We start from the raw sequence: 16,694 nt of genomic DNA, 5'->3' as shown, positions 1-16,694 counted from the left end.
TTTTGTTATTGTGTGGGAACATCAAGTTTTATGTCGTAACAAATTATGTCCGGTTTACTAAAATGTTATGTCCCCGTACTAAGTACATTCCATATCTACGTATGTAGTTTGTACGGCATTGTGTTTCCCTCGGGCCAAACGATTCTTGTCAGGTCGGTATGATATTAAAGTGTGCGGTCGACATATATACCCTGGATATGTGTTCATGTATAGCATGAGGAATCATTTAAAACAATTTTCGGGAAATGATAGTCAATTTTCTCTGTTTTGTTTTTCATTTGTTAGAGAAATAAAAAAAATGTGTAAAAACTTCCAGTCTTATTTTGTTTCTTCGAATCAGGAAATTATTCTGTTCTTTTTCAAACACTGCGTAGAGTTAGAGAGAGAACGGAGTGAACAATCAGGATGCAGCTGGTCAAGGCTAGTACTTTCTCTAACATTGTAATATAAATAGTTTATACTTTTAAGAAGGTAATTAAATTTACGTCCCCTTACTACTGTTTGACAGTGTTATACTTTGAGCATTCACCGACTGTGGATGGTCATACCCCGACATTAGATCAACTCCTCTTTCACCTTGAGGTAACTGGCGATATTACCCATAGTGCAAATCTAGTAGGGAGCTTTTCATAAAGGGTCCTAAGTATCGGAAGACTCCTACTATCAACTGGAGTGTAAATGTCAAGATACTGATGGAAGACTGGCAGACAATGGGCAAAACAAGAGCATCCTGAATCGAACTCTCATTCAGAGTGGGTCCAAGCTACTAGGTCCATCATTCAAAAATAATGAGATGCTTGACATGTAACATGAAAACAAAACACTGCCTCGTTTGTATTTGATTCCGCATCTTCACAAGAGTCCTCATAAACAACGTTTCATCGCCGGCTCTTCTAGTTGCTCAACCAAACCATTATCCAAACTTCGTACTGTCATTCTTAATGAGTACCATTAAATAGGGGTTGCCGTCGTTTTGTAGCACTAGTACTGTATACTCAAAAAGTGGAATAAATAGAATGTGGATTTTGAGGAATTCAATTTTTCTTTCGATCAATCTTGAACATTCTCATCTCAAAAATGTCTCTTCTATCCTATTCGACCCTCTGCAATACTTTATACCAAACTGAGAGAACGCCTTTGTCTCTAATTATGAGAGCTGTCTTTTCCAAGAAAGCAGAACGACGATAAGAATATATGGTTGTGAATTTTTTGGAGAATATTTGTGAAAAGCACAACAAATGCCAAAATAAAATGACTGGGCATCTTTGTTGAGTTCCGCGGCAATATTTTCCCACAGACTGTAGGTATTCCCATGGGGACAAACTGACCTCCTCAGGCCGATCTGTTTCTGTTTTCATATGAAGCTGAATTTATTGATGAGCCTATCCGCAATAGTACAAAAACCTTGCCAAGTCCTTCAATTTCACAATTAGATATATCGGCGATGTGCTGACTTTTAATAACAATAAATGTATTGACCACGTTGATCGTATATATCCTCATAGCCTTAAAGGACACCCCATACTCTTTTACTTCAGCCGCTTTCCTCGATCCTTACTTGCAGCATGACCGACGAAAAGAAGGATGATTTCTACTTTCCTATCGAGAACTTTTCCTTTCTTGGTAGTAACACCCCTGCTTCTCCCTAGCTACGGTGTTAACATTATGACTTCCGTGATGGATGTCGACTGCTAACGGACAAACTTACAACATAAGGTTTTCAATGATGCAGGTTAAGGTTCAACAAGCCCTCAAATAGATGCTGTAGTCACCTAAAATGTCAATCCTCTGATAAGTCATGTTCAAAGACCTCAATTAAAAATCGGAGCTTATACAATGTATATATAATTTGAATGTATTGAACTTGTACATTGGCTATTAAAAAATACATAGCCAGGTTAACGTAGACGAAAATAAGGCATTAAGGCTGATGTCGTCCTAAAAATAGCTCACTGAATTTATAACGTCAATTTCTTTTGCGACCTAACTGAATGCTAAGAAATGACCCACAATTTAAAGCTTACATTGTATATAATAATAAACAATATACAGCGCCCTATCTAGCTAGAATAAGCCACTCTAAAGCGCTTTACAGTATTACATAAGTATATACTTTATACAATCAATTCTTTTTAGGAATTCGCATGAGCTTCCTTATCGGGCGCTTACTACCAGTCCTTTGCCACCTGGCTAATATCTCCCTATGTGTGTATGCATGCTGTGATGTTATAAAAGCGCTAGACATGTTATAAACATTGAAGCTGAAAAGTGCCATAAAAACTTTCAATGTTAAGAAAGGAAACTATATATGAAGTTTGAGTGGTGTTATGGTCATAGGTCTGTGGTTTTACACATATATACCAGTATAAGATGTTACTCGGACGTTTCACTATGATTTATTTACATTCCCATAGCAACAATCATCTACTTTTGAGGCCGGTATGCATCTCCACACCTAGTTAAAGAGAAATTAAGGTCTGCATGACCTAGGTTTATAAATGAACTTTGAATAATATGTCATTTCGTAGCATTCAGTTAGGTCGCTATAGAGATTCATATGTTAAAAGTCCGGTGAGCTATTTTTATGATGACATCAGCCTTATGTTTTATTATTGACTACGTTAACCTGGTTATGTACATTTTAAGAAGCTTTTGTACAAGTTCATTATATTTAAATACATATATGTATACATATTCCGATATTCATTAAGGGTCTGTGAATATGACTTACCAGGGGGTTGAAATTTAGGGTGACTATTAAATCTTTTATGAGGCTTGTTAAATCCTAATGAAGAGTATTGACAAGTTGTATGGACGTATCAGGATCTATTTCTTTGTGTGATATAAAGGTCGATGTTTATTGTCATGCTCATTAATGTGCCTTGTCACTACCCCAGTTCTCGGTGTGATGACATTACTTAGATTTGATCTTGTTTACACGGCGGAGGTATCGGTGCAGCAGAAGACGGCCAGGTCTTATTCGCCTTGTACTTATCAATTCTGAGTTTGAAGTGTGTTTTTGATGACACTTAGTAACTTGTTGTTTTTTCCCAAACACATTCATGTTTTTATCAGGTTCTTTCACTTCGTAGCATTCTATGTGCAAAAACAAATTGGTATGTGACCCTGCCTTGATCCTGCGAGATTGTCTTGAACTCCGACTTTCAAAAATATAACCGGAATACATGTACTTTCATGATCAGATGTGGTAGACAATACCTGTCGCAGTTTATTCGATATTCACCGGCTTGGCCAGAATCGGTGACCGATAACCTGTTGTTGAGATATATTTGTTCATGCTACTTTAAGAAAAAAACATCTGGTGTGGCCAAAGCTGTGAATTTGAAACGTAGTTATGGTTTTACAGACAGCCTCTTTCCTCTATGCTCATTTCTACATATATTTCAGAACATATTTTGATAAGAAGTGTCATGATTCCTTAACGGTGGAAATAGCCAAATGGTACAGTAATTGTTTACTTAGTCTTGTTTTCTGCGTCAACTAACCATCTTTTTAATAGTAATTTCTTACTTCATATGTCTCGAGTCTATACCATGATTTCCGTGACACACTCTCTCTCTCTCTCTCTTTCTCTCTCTCTATATATATTGTGCCTTGTGATTTCGTTGTCACTACCCAGAGGTCGCAGTCTGAGAACGTGATATGGCCTGGTTTTATATAAACTTACATGACGGGAGCGTCAATGAAGTACTTTTAAGATAGATATTTGCCGGAACACAATGTCTTATTCTTGTACTTTATCAAACGTCAGGGTTATATCTATCGTTGTTTCATTATTTGCCCAAATTTTGAGTTCGAACTAATTTGTGTGCACACTTCGCTGTTGTCTTGTTGTTTCTGTATCAATACAAATTATGAAATGATAAAACCACGACTTCATCAATCCTGATCAATATGTATGAATTATAATGATTTAACGCGCATACATTTGTACATGTTCATCAATGGTCAGCTTATCAACGATAAATAATCTTATTTCTCCCGATCTGAAAAGTCATCAATCAGTTACTTGCATTTTCAGTAGGTTCCTTTATTAATCGACCCGCTCTGACAACCCCCATTAAACACGAGTTGGAAGGCATTTATTTTAAAGGAAAAGTCATAAAAATAAACAAACAATAAACAATTGATAATATTTTATTGTGCGGAAAATTATCAAAATACTTCGTGCTACACACTGAATACGAATTACACAACATAGACACAACTGTCATTAACTTATACATCTTTTTGTCTGAGGAGATACAAAATTGTGTAGTTATCACAAATAAATCTTTTCTTATTGATATAATAAAATCATGTATTCACGTTGTTCTTGTTGTTATACCAATTAAAAATAACTAAACATGAGCTGATACAATTTTTGGTATCCTTCAAAATTCCATTTTGATTAATTGTAAGTTGTTTGAAATTCACGCATATTTGTGAAAGGACAGGCGTATCAGTACACTTGATACAGAGAACATAACAGCTGTCGCTGCTGAAAGTCGCTTGATTAAATGTTTGCTTCACAATCATATTTCGAATTTGATTTTACTGGTGGTACAATATTTTTTCTACTTTTCTGAAAATTAATATTTTCAATGTTCATGAGAAAATAATAAAAAGAATTTTAATGTCTATTGAATTTCAAACACAAATCAGTTCGATTTTTAAAAGGAGAAACAGATCAGAACATAACCACATTTCTTTCGGCCGTAATTCAATTATAAAATCTAAATATCATAAATATTCCAATTGTTACGCAAGTAAAACCAGAAAGGATGTGTCAACCACGTTAATGGCGGTATCGTGTAACTCCAACATCTAACAATACATACTGACAAACCGTTACCAGCTACATAACATGCATACAAGGTAGTGAGACGCTTCCCTTTAATTAGGGTTCGTCATTCTGGGTTCTATGAGCATGTGTAACTTTGAGGAACCCTAGGCTTTACATCACAACAATGTTTGTCTGTAACCGTAGAAGCAGATATTTGTCTTTAAGACACATTATGCTGTACATATCACAGTAGTATCAATTAATGTGTAACGTTAATGGACATTCGACAGTTCTGTATTGCACACTAGGACAGGATTGTTTTTCTCTTGATTCTTTGTCTTGGACATAACAAAATGATTGAAAAACACTGAGTGAATAAGTTATCAAGTTAAGACTTTTCTTCAAAATATTCAATGCCTCATTTACAACACCATTATGCTCAAATTAGATTCACAGTTATGCAAGCTGCATTTGTGTAGCATCATAAACTGATGGTGATACTACAATAGGATGCCTTGGGTATATCAGATTAAACAACAATCACACTTAGTCACAATGCACTCCACCTTAAATTAAGATATCATTGTCATTGATGAACACTTTGTAAATAATGTTTTGTTTTTATCTGAATTAAAATGAACACATAAGATAAAAATAAGATTTTGAAATAAATCAATATCTTCATGTCTAATATATCATTGCATTCAATTTATTTTAACAGGGAAAGTATCTGAAAAAAATTTCACTTCACACACTTAAATTTGATGGACGGGAAAACGCACTTTGCAGATTTAAAATTAACAATTATTACTATTTTATTTACCATTCTTGTGATAATTTTCCTTTTTCTCAAAAAAAATCTCATATGTAACAAAGTTGGCTGTTAAATACATTCCAACACTAACGTCCATGACATATCATTATAACAACTGGTGAAATTAAAACAAACTTACAATAGGGATACATGTGTTAGGATTATACAAAGTTATCACATGTGCAAGATGTAACCCGACCTAATTTTGATTCTAAAACCCATTTTTATCATGTATATTATATCTACATCAAAACCAGTATCAACCAGTTTCCATAGAAACTAGAGATATTTGTTGTTCCCTGGTAAATACCATATGTATTTCATGAGTATGGCAAAATAAGATATTTTTCACAAAGCAAAGTTCATTCTGCCATACCACTGGAATGCTGGATATATTTTAGGAGTATTGCAGAATACCAATATTTTCCACAAGTGCAAAGTAGGAGTGAAAAAAACTGTTTATTCTGCCGTACAAGTAAAATATATATGATACTCAGCTGGAAAACAATTATAATTTTTATTTGTTACACTTCAAAATAATAAATGAAAAAAATATGCATAAAAAAGTTTGGGAATCAATAGCATATGTTTTGACGCCAGATTCTGATGTTACCCTTGACAACAAGGCTGCACACCATTCTGAAAGGGTTATAAACCATTCACTCTAACAGTTCATCTGAAACTAAAAACTTGCAACTTAGAATGCAGTGAATAGAAATTACTTTGCTAATTAAAAGTTACACCTTCACATGTGAATATATAATGTTTCAATTGTTTTCCCTTCAGTAGAGATAAAGATATATGTCAACCTTGTAATCACAAATATTTCAAAGGTTAAACTTTAATAAATATTGATAATCTAGATTTGCTTTAAGTGTTTAAAGCATTAAATACCTCAATTTTTATAAACTTTTAGGGCAATCATAAATAAACTCATTCACACTTTTAGTTGTGAAAAACAAAACTCCAAAAGTGAGGATAAAAAAATCCTCATGCTTCGTTTTTTAATACAGCTGAAGTGAGAATGAAAAAGTCACCATAAAGCATTAAAATAACAAATCACCTAACAATACAATAAGTCATGTTCTTCTTATGTTTTTATATTTGCATATTCATGTAACATATAATTTTGTAGAAAGGAATACATTTTTTGCATTGGATTATTTTATATATTAATTTTTGAGAATTAATAAGAATATTGTAAATACATGTTTATACACAACAATGATCTACAACAAACACTCGAAGTGTAAGGGAAAAGATGTTTCAGTAAAGAATAGGATTAAATATCTAGACCAATGATCAGACCCCATACTTGTCCCACACTTTACAGGCGTATTTGTCCTTTTTTACTAGGAACGTAAACCTGTCCTCACCTACCTAGGGTAAAACAGCTCAGATGCACTATTGTTTTGAACTTGCACAGTTGTTCTGAATGTGCACAGTTGTTCTGAACATGCACAAGCTATTATTGTGAACATGCGGTGTTCTGAACATGTCACCTTGGTGTTACCACTGCCACATCATCAATTCTGTCACATATTTTATGGCCTATTGAACATAAAGCAGTGCATTGGATTAACCATTACAACTAAGACTAATGGTTGTAGTGTGTGGTAGAACAATACGGTAAGTGTGACTATGACGGCGTTGTAACCTGTTAACAGACTGCCATGGGAAAGTTGTCAATGTTTGTAATAGTTCTGATATCTATATATCTATGATCAATATTCTTGTGTAGATATTTTATGCTAATTTATTCAAGGCGAACATTTCCTCTCCAGGAAATCTTCCACTAATCAGTCCCTCCTGTGTGATGCAGACAGAAACATCACACAGAGGTGATATAGTCTATAGTCCCTGACTTCTACAATAGTCCTACATTGTAGTGGTATCGGGCCACTGAAAAAGGCACAGGAAATATATGAAAAAAACATTCAATTTGCTTTTTCTTTCTTAAATAGGATATATAGAAGTGATTCCACATCAGGTAAACATTGATGAAAAAAAAAGAACAGCAGCATCGTAAGACACCATGGAGTTGGGATTGACGGAGTACGACTTAAACATACAGTCAAAGCTTGGATTTGAGGGATATAGGTAGTAAGATTCTTATCCCCTGCAACCAGGTCTTCCCAAATTGAAGCTGTGTTGAAAAATTGACCTAGTTCGGGAAAATCAGAACTTGCTATTTCTCCAAATCCTATGCTTTTCTGTTTTAATATACAAAATGTGCAGACATTTTAAAAAGAAAACATTCCAGCTGTAATTTTCGAAAACCTATCACAGAGTCAGCATCGCTGTCTCAGGATCAACAACAAGTATGTGGGATAAGGTCTTTATACCCTCCATGGCTGCTAGAGGGCAAACTCCTTGGTCAGAGAAGTTGTGATATTAGAGAGGATATCATAAATTTAACAAATTACTTTGATATAGTGATGAAGTTGAGGTATATAAAGACTAGATCCGAACGATGACACTTAACCATGTCATAAAAGAAAGATAACAAATTTAATCTCTTTGAATTTTCCTACTAAGAAGGCAAGAATCAAATATGAAAAATCTACATTTCCTGATAATCAAACTGAACACGTTTTTTGTATGTAAATTGAGCAGGTAGTTCACATTTTTGTATTCTGTACTAGGACAACTAAGTATTTTTTATTTATAAATATACTTCATTTTCCAGTTTTCATGCAGCACTTAAGAGGTACATGTAGAATAAAAATATAAAACTAAAACATCAAAAACAAAATATGTGTATCACACTTTCCTGAAATAAAATAATGTTCAGTTTAGACAGGGTTCCTTATAACTTATTACCTGTATGTGTGACATGAAATGTTCATTGCGTATACACTTTCGTGGTTGTTATGGAACCGCAAAAATTAAATGCAACAAATTTAATTATATTCTTGACTACTGTTTGCTTATATGAGGAATCCACGAAAGTTTGTATCACGAAACAAATCTAAATGGCTTCAAACCACCAAAGAAATTACCTATGTAGTGTTATATAGTAAGTTGATTAAAACAATTTCTGTCATTTCTCAACTAAACTCTTAAAATTAAACAAAACTCAGCTGTTTCAGATTTATATATCAACATGTGATAGGTATGATCTATATAGAGGGATTTCAAAAAAACATTTCGGTATTATGCTGAAAAGTATTGATAGGGAAGGAAAGTCTTACATTAATGAAAACAAAAAATAAATATATAACAAAACAGAATAAAAACAGAAAATCAAATATTTTTAGGCTGATAACTCAATGCAACATTGTTTCTTCATAATTTTGTCTACAGATGTATAGCTAAATAAATAAAGAAACTTGCTCATTAAACATAGTTTCTAAACTTCCATATCCAAACACCATTGATAACTTCAAAACATCTATCAATCCAAACATTTTTGTCAGTGTCCCTCTAAAAGTAACATTGCACAGAGAACAAACTGGGGACCTTCATCTCAAACATGACTTTGTCAAGCTGGGGACCTTCATCTCAAAAATGACTTTGTCAAGCTGGGGACCTTCATCTCAAACATGAGTTTCTATAGAATTTTAAATGAACATTTTCTCAATGTCAAGAGAGTTTGAAATGTCTCATTAAATACACAAAAAAATGCCTGCACAAAACAGGTAATGAGCTAGATTGAATAATAATATTTTAGATTTTGAAAACAAGTTCTGATATTTTTCGTGATTCAAACCTTTTGATTGACATAAGATAAAAAATCATAACTAGTTTTATCAAAATCAACAACTAGGTATCCTGATATGTATATAATCAATATAAGGGCATTGAGTCTATGGATCACTGCCATACTCCAGTATACCCCTGGTAACTCAAATCGGCTAGGTGTGACAGGCCCTTTATCAATAACATTAAATGCAGCTTATTCAATCTTCAATGAAATAAACAAGATTAACATTTAACATCAAAGACATAACAATAAGAAATTTAACATCAGGAGGCTTCGGCAGTGGGTGATGGGGTCACATGGTTAGGGGAGGCTTCGGCAGTGGGTGATGGGGTCACATGGGGAGGGGAGGCTTCGGCAGTGGGTGATGGGGTCACACGGTTAGGGGAGGCTTCGGCAGTGGGGGATGGGGTCACATGGCTAGGGGAGGCTTCGGCAGTGGGTGATGGGGTCACATGGAAGGGCCCCCCCCCCCCCCCCCCCCCCCCAAATATTTATATCTGAAAACATTCAACCATCATGCACATTTATATAATACTAATTTGATTTTGAATCATCAGTAGAAAAAAAAATACAAAAAGAAAACAACACTGATAATTTTCAGAAGTTCACTTTCACACAAAACATTCAGCATTGCTGGATTTTGTTATTTTCCTTTATTCCTGATGGATTCTGTTACTAATTATTTATACTCTATTCACATCAGATTTAATTTGTTAGTTTATTATTACACAAATAGGGTAAATCCTATTCAAGAACTGAATACTATATCTTCTAAGAGCAGCACTTTGTCAAGAGTCTAACACATTTTAAGAGTATTTTATACATCTTATTTATACCATTGAACATCTGAAGACATTGTTTACAAATAGATTTGTGTGACTTTTCAATAGAAATTACGAATGAATATTACTGCCCTGTGAAATTGCTTATTAATATCAAGAGGTTTTTACAAATATACAATGTTATAGTCTGAGGGAAAGACAACTTTGTAATGCCCCTTGTATTATTGAGCCTCCTGCTAACCACCATTATATATGTCCCAGTTAAGTGTTTTGTAAACAGTTCCTTTACACTTGTCCCATTGTATAATGCTAACCCCCTGTATAATGCTAACCCCCTGTATAATGCTAACCCCCTGGATAATGCTATGCTAACCCCCTGTATAATGCTAACCCACTGTATAATGCTATGCTAACCCCCTGTATAATGCTAACCCACTGTATAATGCTATGCTAACCCCCTGTATAATGCTAACCCCTGTATAATGCCAAATCTTTGGTTGAAAAATCATATCAGAATAAATAAGTTTGTCTATAAATGTATACATATTTTTTTTTTAAATATATTAATAACAAAAGTTCTACCCAAAAACAATCTGGCAAAAATGACATTTAATTCTTTTAGCAAGAGGGACAACAGGATCTAGTTAATTCAGACAAAAAAGAGGAGAGTTCAACTTTTCAGGATAAAAAAAAATGGAATAGTGGTGGAAATAGTGGTGGAAAATTGCAATTTGGCTCCATTGTGTAAATAAATTTTATGCATAAAACTTGTTTCCAAATCCATTTTCAATTATGTATTGCTTTTTATTATATAGTAAATGCAAAATGTAAATGAAATAAACTTCATATCAATGAGGTTTGGTTTGGCAGCAAGATAACATACAGAAAATGTCCTGGTGGGACTTGTAGGATGCTACAAGCCAGAGAACTTACAATGTACGTACAAATCCTATACATGAAGGATACTTTTTACCAGTGCCTTTTATAAAATCTTTATAGTTCAGTTAGTGTGTGAACACTTGAGTCCAAAACGGTTAACCAGATATACTGCCAAACTCTTTATACTGCCAAAATCACAGAGGACAGAGTGCAGAAGGTGGCGGTATATCAAGGTTTTACTGTACACATGTTACAATAATTACTGGTCAATATTTAAACATTTTCTTAAAGCTTAACAGTCTTATAAGTTTCATTGTTGTGAATAGAAGACTCTTTTCCGTTTCCATCAAGTTTTCATTCCAGCACAGGTTCATAACACATACCTGAGGTACAGATGTTTTGTTTAGAAAATTAATTCATTGATCCAATAGATTTTCAGCAATAATTACAACACTAGAAATTTAAGAGCAAACAAGAATGATACATACATTTCAAAAGGTCAGTGAGGTATAAAATTATTAAAATATAGTGATATAAATTATGAAATTTTATAAGTATGTTGCTAGATTACTCAAGATATCTGTTTAAGACTGGACCCATTGTTCATCAGTAAATGATTTCTCACAATGATTTTGACCATTGACTGATTCAGTTGATGAGTGATTGGACAACATCACCTTGACTGGTCAGTTGATAAGTGATTGGACAACATCACCTTGACTGGTCAGTCTAGATGACCTCATCATCAACTGGACATAAGCTGTGGCTGGAACTTCTCCAGGGCCCACTGTATTGACCATATTGCCAGTGGTCTCATGTAGCCGAGAGATCGGTAGTGCTTGTCCATCATGTAGGCTTCAGGAGTCTGGAATGCCAGGCCATACCACTCCCAGCAGACATGGTAGGCACCCCAGGCTGTCTGGAACCCTTCCTCTATCATCCCCTGTTAACAAAATTAAACAGACATAATTACACAATATGTATTAGGTAAGTATTAACACCACTGTGAAACAAGGGAAAGCTGTCACTACAGCTACCATGAAGTGAATCATGCTGAACTATAAAGTTGATGATAATAATTTGTTTTATTTGAAAATAGGAATCTCATTATATTTACCTATTTCACAAAATAAAAAATAAAATCTTTTCAGCTAAGGAATACTAGCTGAAGCCACTTACAAAATGTGTTGTCACATAATTAGCCTTGGGATAGTACATAAACTCTGCATATTACAAGTATTTTTTATAGAGACAGGCATCCTCCACCTGAGAAAGCTATGAGAAATCCCTGAAGACTGAACCTGAGAAACCCTTAGAGAAACTGCCAAAACTGCAATGTATGCACCGGACATAAGAATAGTTCAAGCCAAGGAGTGTAGAACTGGGAAATTCCACCTATAGCTTGTTCAAATTAGGTGAAACCTGAGGCTTATCGAGGGTTGTCGACAAATCATCGATGAACCACCTCTGTGATATGCTAATGAATTTATGAAATGTATAAATAGTGATCCCTCCAACCCCCTGAAAACAACAGTGAAAAATGTGTCTGTCAATCAAACAAAGACAAGAACCTAATGCTGTGCTACCAGAGCTTTAAGATGACAAGATTTTAGTCCTGTTGTTTTGACTCTGACAAATCCATCTGAACATCCATTTAAAGCTGGCAGCCTGAATGAGGAGTTCGACCTTAAATGGACAGAACGCAGTGGCAGATCCAGAGACCTATCTGGGGGGGGGTCCATGTAGGGAAAAGTTGAGGAAAATGGTGAAAATACATGATTTTTAAAGCAAATTCTCAGGGTGGGGGTTTCTTGAAGCCCAAAAAAAACCTCTGGATCCGCCACTGGTAATGACCTGAGCAATCCTCACAAGGAGAGAGAAAATATCAGAATTAGGAAATGTTTTCATAATTCGCAATAAAGATTTATCAACAGATATAAAAAAAAATATGCATAAATTAAATCAGTGTAGGTTTAATATAATAGCCAGTATTTTCTGAGATTTCAGCCTGATGATGTCGAGATAATGATGGTGACACTTCAGCAATCTAATTACATCATAATTGACAAAAACAGCAAGTTCTGGCATTTTCATTGATCATGAACTTCAATTTCTTGTTAATAAAAAGTATGGTCAATTTTGGCAGTATACCAAGCATATTTTTCTTAGTTCATAAATCTAAACATAATGAGACAAAATTATCACTTTCATGGATTGTTACTTATTTAATATATAATCATTATTTTAGAAATGTTTTTACAAGCAGCTGTAGGAATACAGTAAGGTTTAAAGCTGATTGGGTTGGACATAAAGCCATCAGTGAAATCCGGAGGTTTCCCCCTGCTGAACTGCTCAAGCTCACAGATGGAAGATTATGCAATAAATCTCTCGGCTAATGAATTGTATTTATCAAAGATCTACGATTATTGGAGATTGACTAGGACTGATGATTATCGAAGATTCACTAGGATTGTCACTCGTTTAATTACCTCAATTTATACCCACAGCAGGAGGACTACTAAATGCTGAGGAATTGAAATCAATCAGTAACATTTCATACCAGTCATTCTAAACTTAATCTCGGATTAATGTCAAGGATACGGAAAGTATAACTATTAAGTAATGAGGCTACATGTACCACAATATTTTTCTGTTCTAGGGTCACTGAGTTGGATTAAAGATGCAGTGCCCTGAATATTAAGAAAACAATTCCTTTAACATCTTTTGGTTGGAAGGTTTTGTAATGCTAAGTTCTAATTATCAGTAGTGATTTTTAGCTTTAATGTAGTGAAAAAAGGCGGGACATTCTATCAGAATCGAATGAATCATTTCCGAAAAAAATGCACCATATTTCCTATGGCACAAAACTGAACACATTTCACATCATAGGCCACCATCTGATGAGGTCAATAACTGTTCTTAGTTTTGACAATGCAAAATGTTGTCACTGGTAGCCAAAGTTACCCACAATCTACCGGGTACAGCCATTTATTACCACTGGTAACCATAGTTACCCACTAATCTACCAGGCACAGACATTTATCACCACTGGTAACCATAGTTACCCACAATCTACCGGGTACAGCCATTTATTGACACTGGTTATCATAGTTACCCACAAACTACCGGGTACATATAATGCTAACCGGTTAACCAGATATACTGCCAAACTCTTTATACTCACAGACATTTATCACCACTGGTAACCATAGTTACCCACAATCTACCGGGTACAGCCATTTATTACCACCGTTAACCATAGTTACCCACAATCTACCGGGTATTAGCCATTTATTACCACCGTTAACCATAGAGACCCACAATCTACCGGGTACAGCCATTTATTACCACCGGTAACAATAGTTACCCACAATCTACTGGGTACAGCCATTTATTACCACTGGTAACCATAGTTACCCACAATCTACTGGGTACAGCCATTTATTACCACTGGTAACCATAGTTACCCACAATCTACTGGGTACAGCCATTTATTACCACTGGTCACCAACAGTAGAATCCTAAACACACCATTGGTCGTGTCTCCAACCGTATCGTTAAAAGGCATAATTTTACAATTTCTTTTATCACGAAATATGTTTTCACAGCAACGTACATTCTTCTGCAGTCTCATACCACATCAAATAAGTCAAGCCTGTATGCAAATCTATTGATTAATAACATCTTATATCTGAAAAGCAGACTTAAACTAGAAATATGTCAAAATGACATGAAAATCACCCCATCTCCTACATTTGTATATGATCATTTTCAGTATAAAAAAATCACAATTGTTGTTTTCACAACAATAACTTTCAGAAAAGATTCAATCATAAATACGGATAAATCTTTCCCTTTTTTTTCATGAAATACATGATTCAAAGTAGTTTTCTGATCGTCTGCGAATCTGACTGAATCAGACATTGATAGGCCTGTCGGCAGGGTGTGTACACTTTGTTAAAGCTAGTCACTCAAACACGTCTGACGAGGACCGCCAACAGTCAAATTTATGAGACATGAAAAACAAAAAAGAGTAGTGATTTCAGCAATTCTTCTTTGAAAAGAAAAGTTTTGAATGTATTTGGCTGTTTTGCATGCATGTGACATTGTGAGTTCCTGCCATTAAATACTATCACTTGACCTTGACTCTTTGCAATACACAAACTTGCAAACTTCGCCACTTAATTTCCCCATGTCGTTTTGACACATTCCTACTGTCAAGATTTAATAGTTCAGCATGATTTTACCCAAGAACGGTATTTTAACCCCAGAGTGCTTATTACGATGCAATTCTTCGTTATGTTTCCCCATACGTGGTATCGTACCTGCAAGTTGGGCCTACTAATTTTTCATAATGGTTAGATAGACAATGCAATCAGGAGTTATTAAACAAAATTTAACAGTTTATTGCTCCGAGCATATTTCAAAACCTTTCTGAAAATCCCCAAAAATTCACGATAAATCAAATGGTCGCAACCACGACTGGTTTTGGATTGTTCTTGAGTATCTGCGCACCCCTTTATTAACAATTTCATTTTTTCTTTAAAAAGGTGCACACTTTACGCGAATATTTACGGTAGTCGATGGTCATTGGTCAGACATAAAATATTTAAATCAATCAACAGCAATCCTTAATATAACAGACTACCCCTTCGGGAACCTCAAAGGTGCCTGATTCATACTCGGAACATCTTTAGGTTATATGTAATTCCCATGTGAAATTTGGAACGCCTTCAGGTTGTATATTATTCCTGTTTGAAAAGGAAATCTGTATCTGAGTTATCTAAGAGCTTGTAATTAGCGCCTGGTATATTCCGACAGAAGCAAACACACGAAAGCTCTTCAGAGTGATAGGCAACAGATGTTAAAATCTAGGACTGAAACTGAAATTAATAGTCCTTGCTGGGTTCCCCCAGGGATGCCTAAAAAAACATTTGGATAGAAGTAAAAACTTTCAGCAGCATAATCTTGAAAGAAGGTATAGCACCTGTCTATTCAAATATTCATCTAATCTCAAATATTTGAGCACCAGAACCCTAAAACTTTTATATTGTATTCCTAACAATCTACTTAAGACTTTTGGATTTGAACCTCTGAGATAACAGTACACCCAGACTTGACTTATATCCCTCACCAACCTGTAAAGTACCCTGTTTCAAGTATGTTACCTCCTGTATCATACTGGCTCCTAGACTGTATGTCATGCCTTCCCAGTAACTTACCTCCTGTATCATGCTGGCTCCTAGACTGTAAGTCACACCTACCCAGTAACTTACCTACGGTATCATGCTGGCTCCTAGACTGTAGGTCATGCCTTCCCAGTAACTAATTACCTCCTGTATCATGCTGGCTCCTAGACTGTAGGTCACACCTACCCAGTAACTTACCTCCAGTATCATGCTGGCTCCTAGACTGTAGGTCAGGCCTACCCAGTAACTTATCTCCTGTATCATGCTGGCTCCTAGACTGCATGCTGGCTCCTAGACTGTAGGTCACAACTACCCAGTAACTTACCTCCTGTATCATTCTGACTCCTAGACTGTAGGTCACACCTACCTAGTGACTTACCTCCTGTATCATACTGGCTCCTAGACTGTAGGTCACACCTCCCCAGTGACTTACCTGCTGTATCATGCTGGCTCCTAGACTGTATGTCACACCTACCCAGTAACTTACCTCCTATATCATGCTGACTCCTAGACTGTAGGTCACACGTACCCAGTGACT

At 35.3% G+C, this 16,694-nt stretch overlaps 1 protein-coding gene across 1 annotated transcript in view; it reads right to left on the bottom strand.

Annotated features, from left to right (window-relative positions):
- Window positions 1-10,732: 10,732 nt before the first annotated feature.
- The window catches only part of LOC110462571 (non-lysosomal glucosylceramidase-like), a 38,457-nt gene continuing 32,495 nt past the window's right edge, over window positions 10,733-16,694 (bottom strand). The window contains exon 18 of the mRNA XM_021516562.1: window positions 10,733-11,910. Within this exon, the coding sequence (XP_021372237.1) occupies window positions 11,713-11,910 (198 nt within the window). The 3' untranslated portion in view covers window positions 10,733-11,712. The remainder of the gene's footprint in view (window positions 11,911-16,694) is intronic.

Source organism: Mizuhopecten yessoensis, unplaced genomic scaffold, assembly GCF_002113885.1.
Source record: "Mizuhopecten yessoensis strain PY_sf001 unplaced genomic scaffold, ASM211388v2 scaffold10807, whole genome shotgun sequence".
NCBI lineage: Eukaryota > Metazoa > Mollusca > Bivalvia > Pectinida > Pectinidae > Mizuhopecten > Mizuhopecten yessoensis.
Note: the sequence above shows the minus strand (reverse complement) of the source record. Positions and strands in the feature narration are given on the sequence as shown.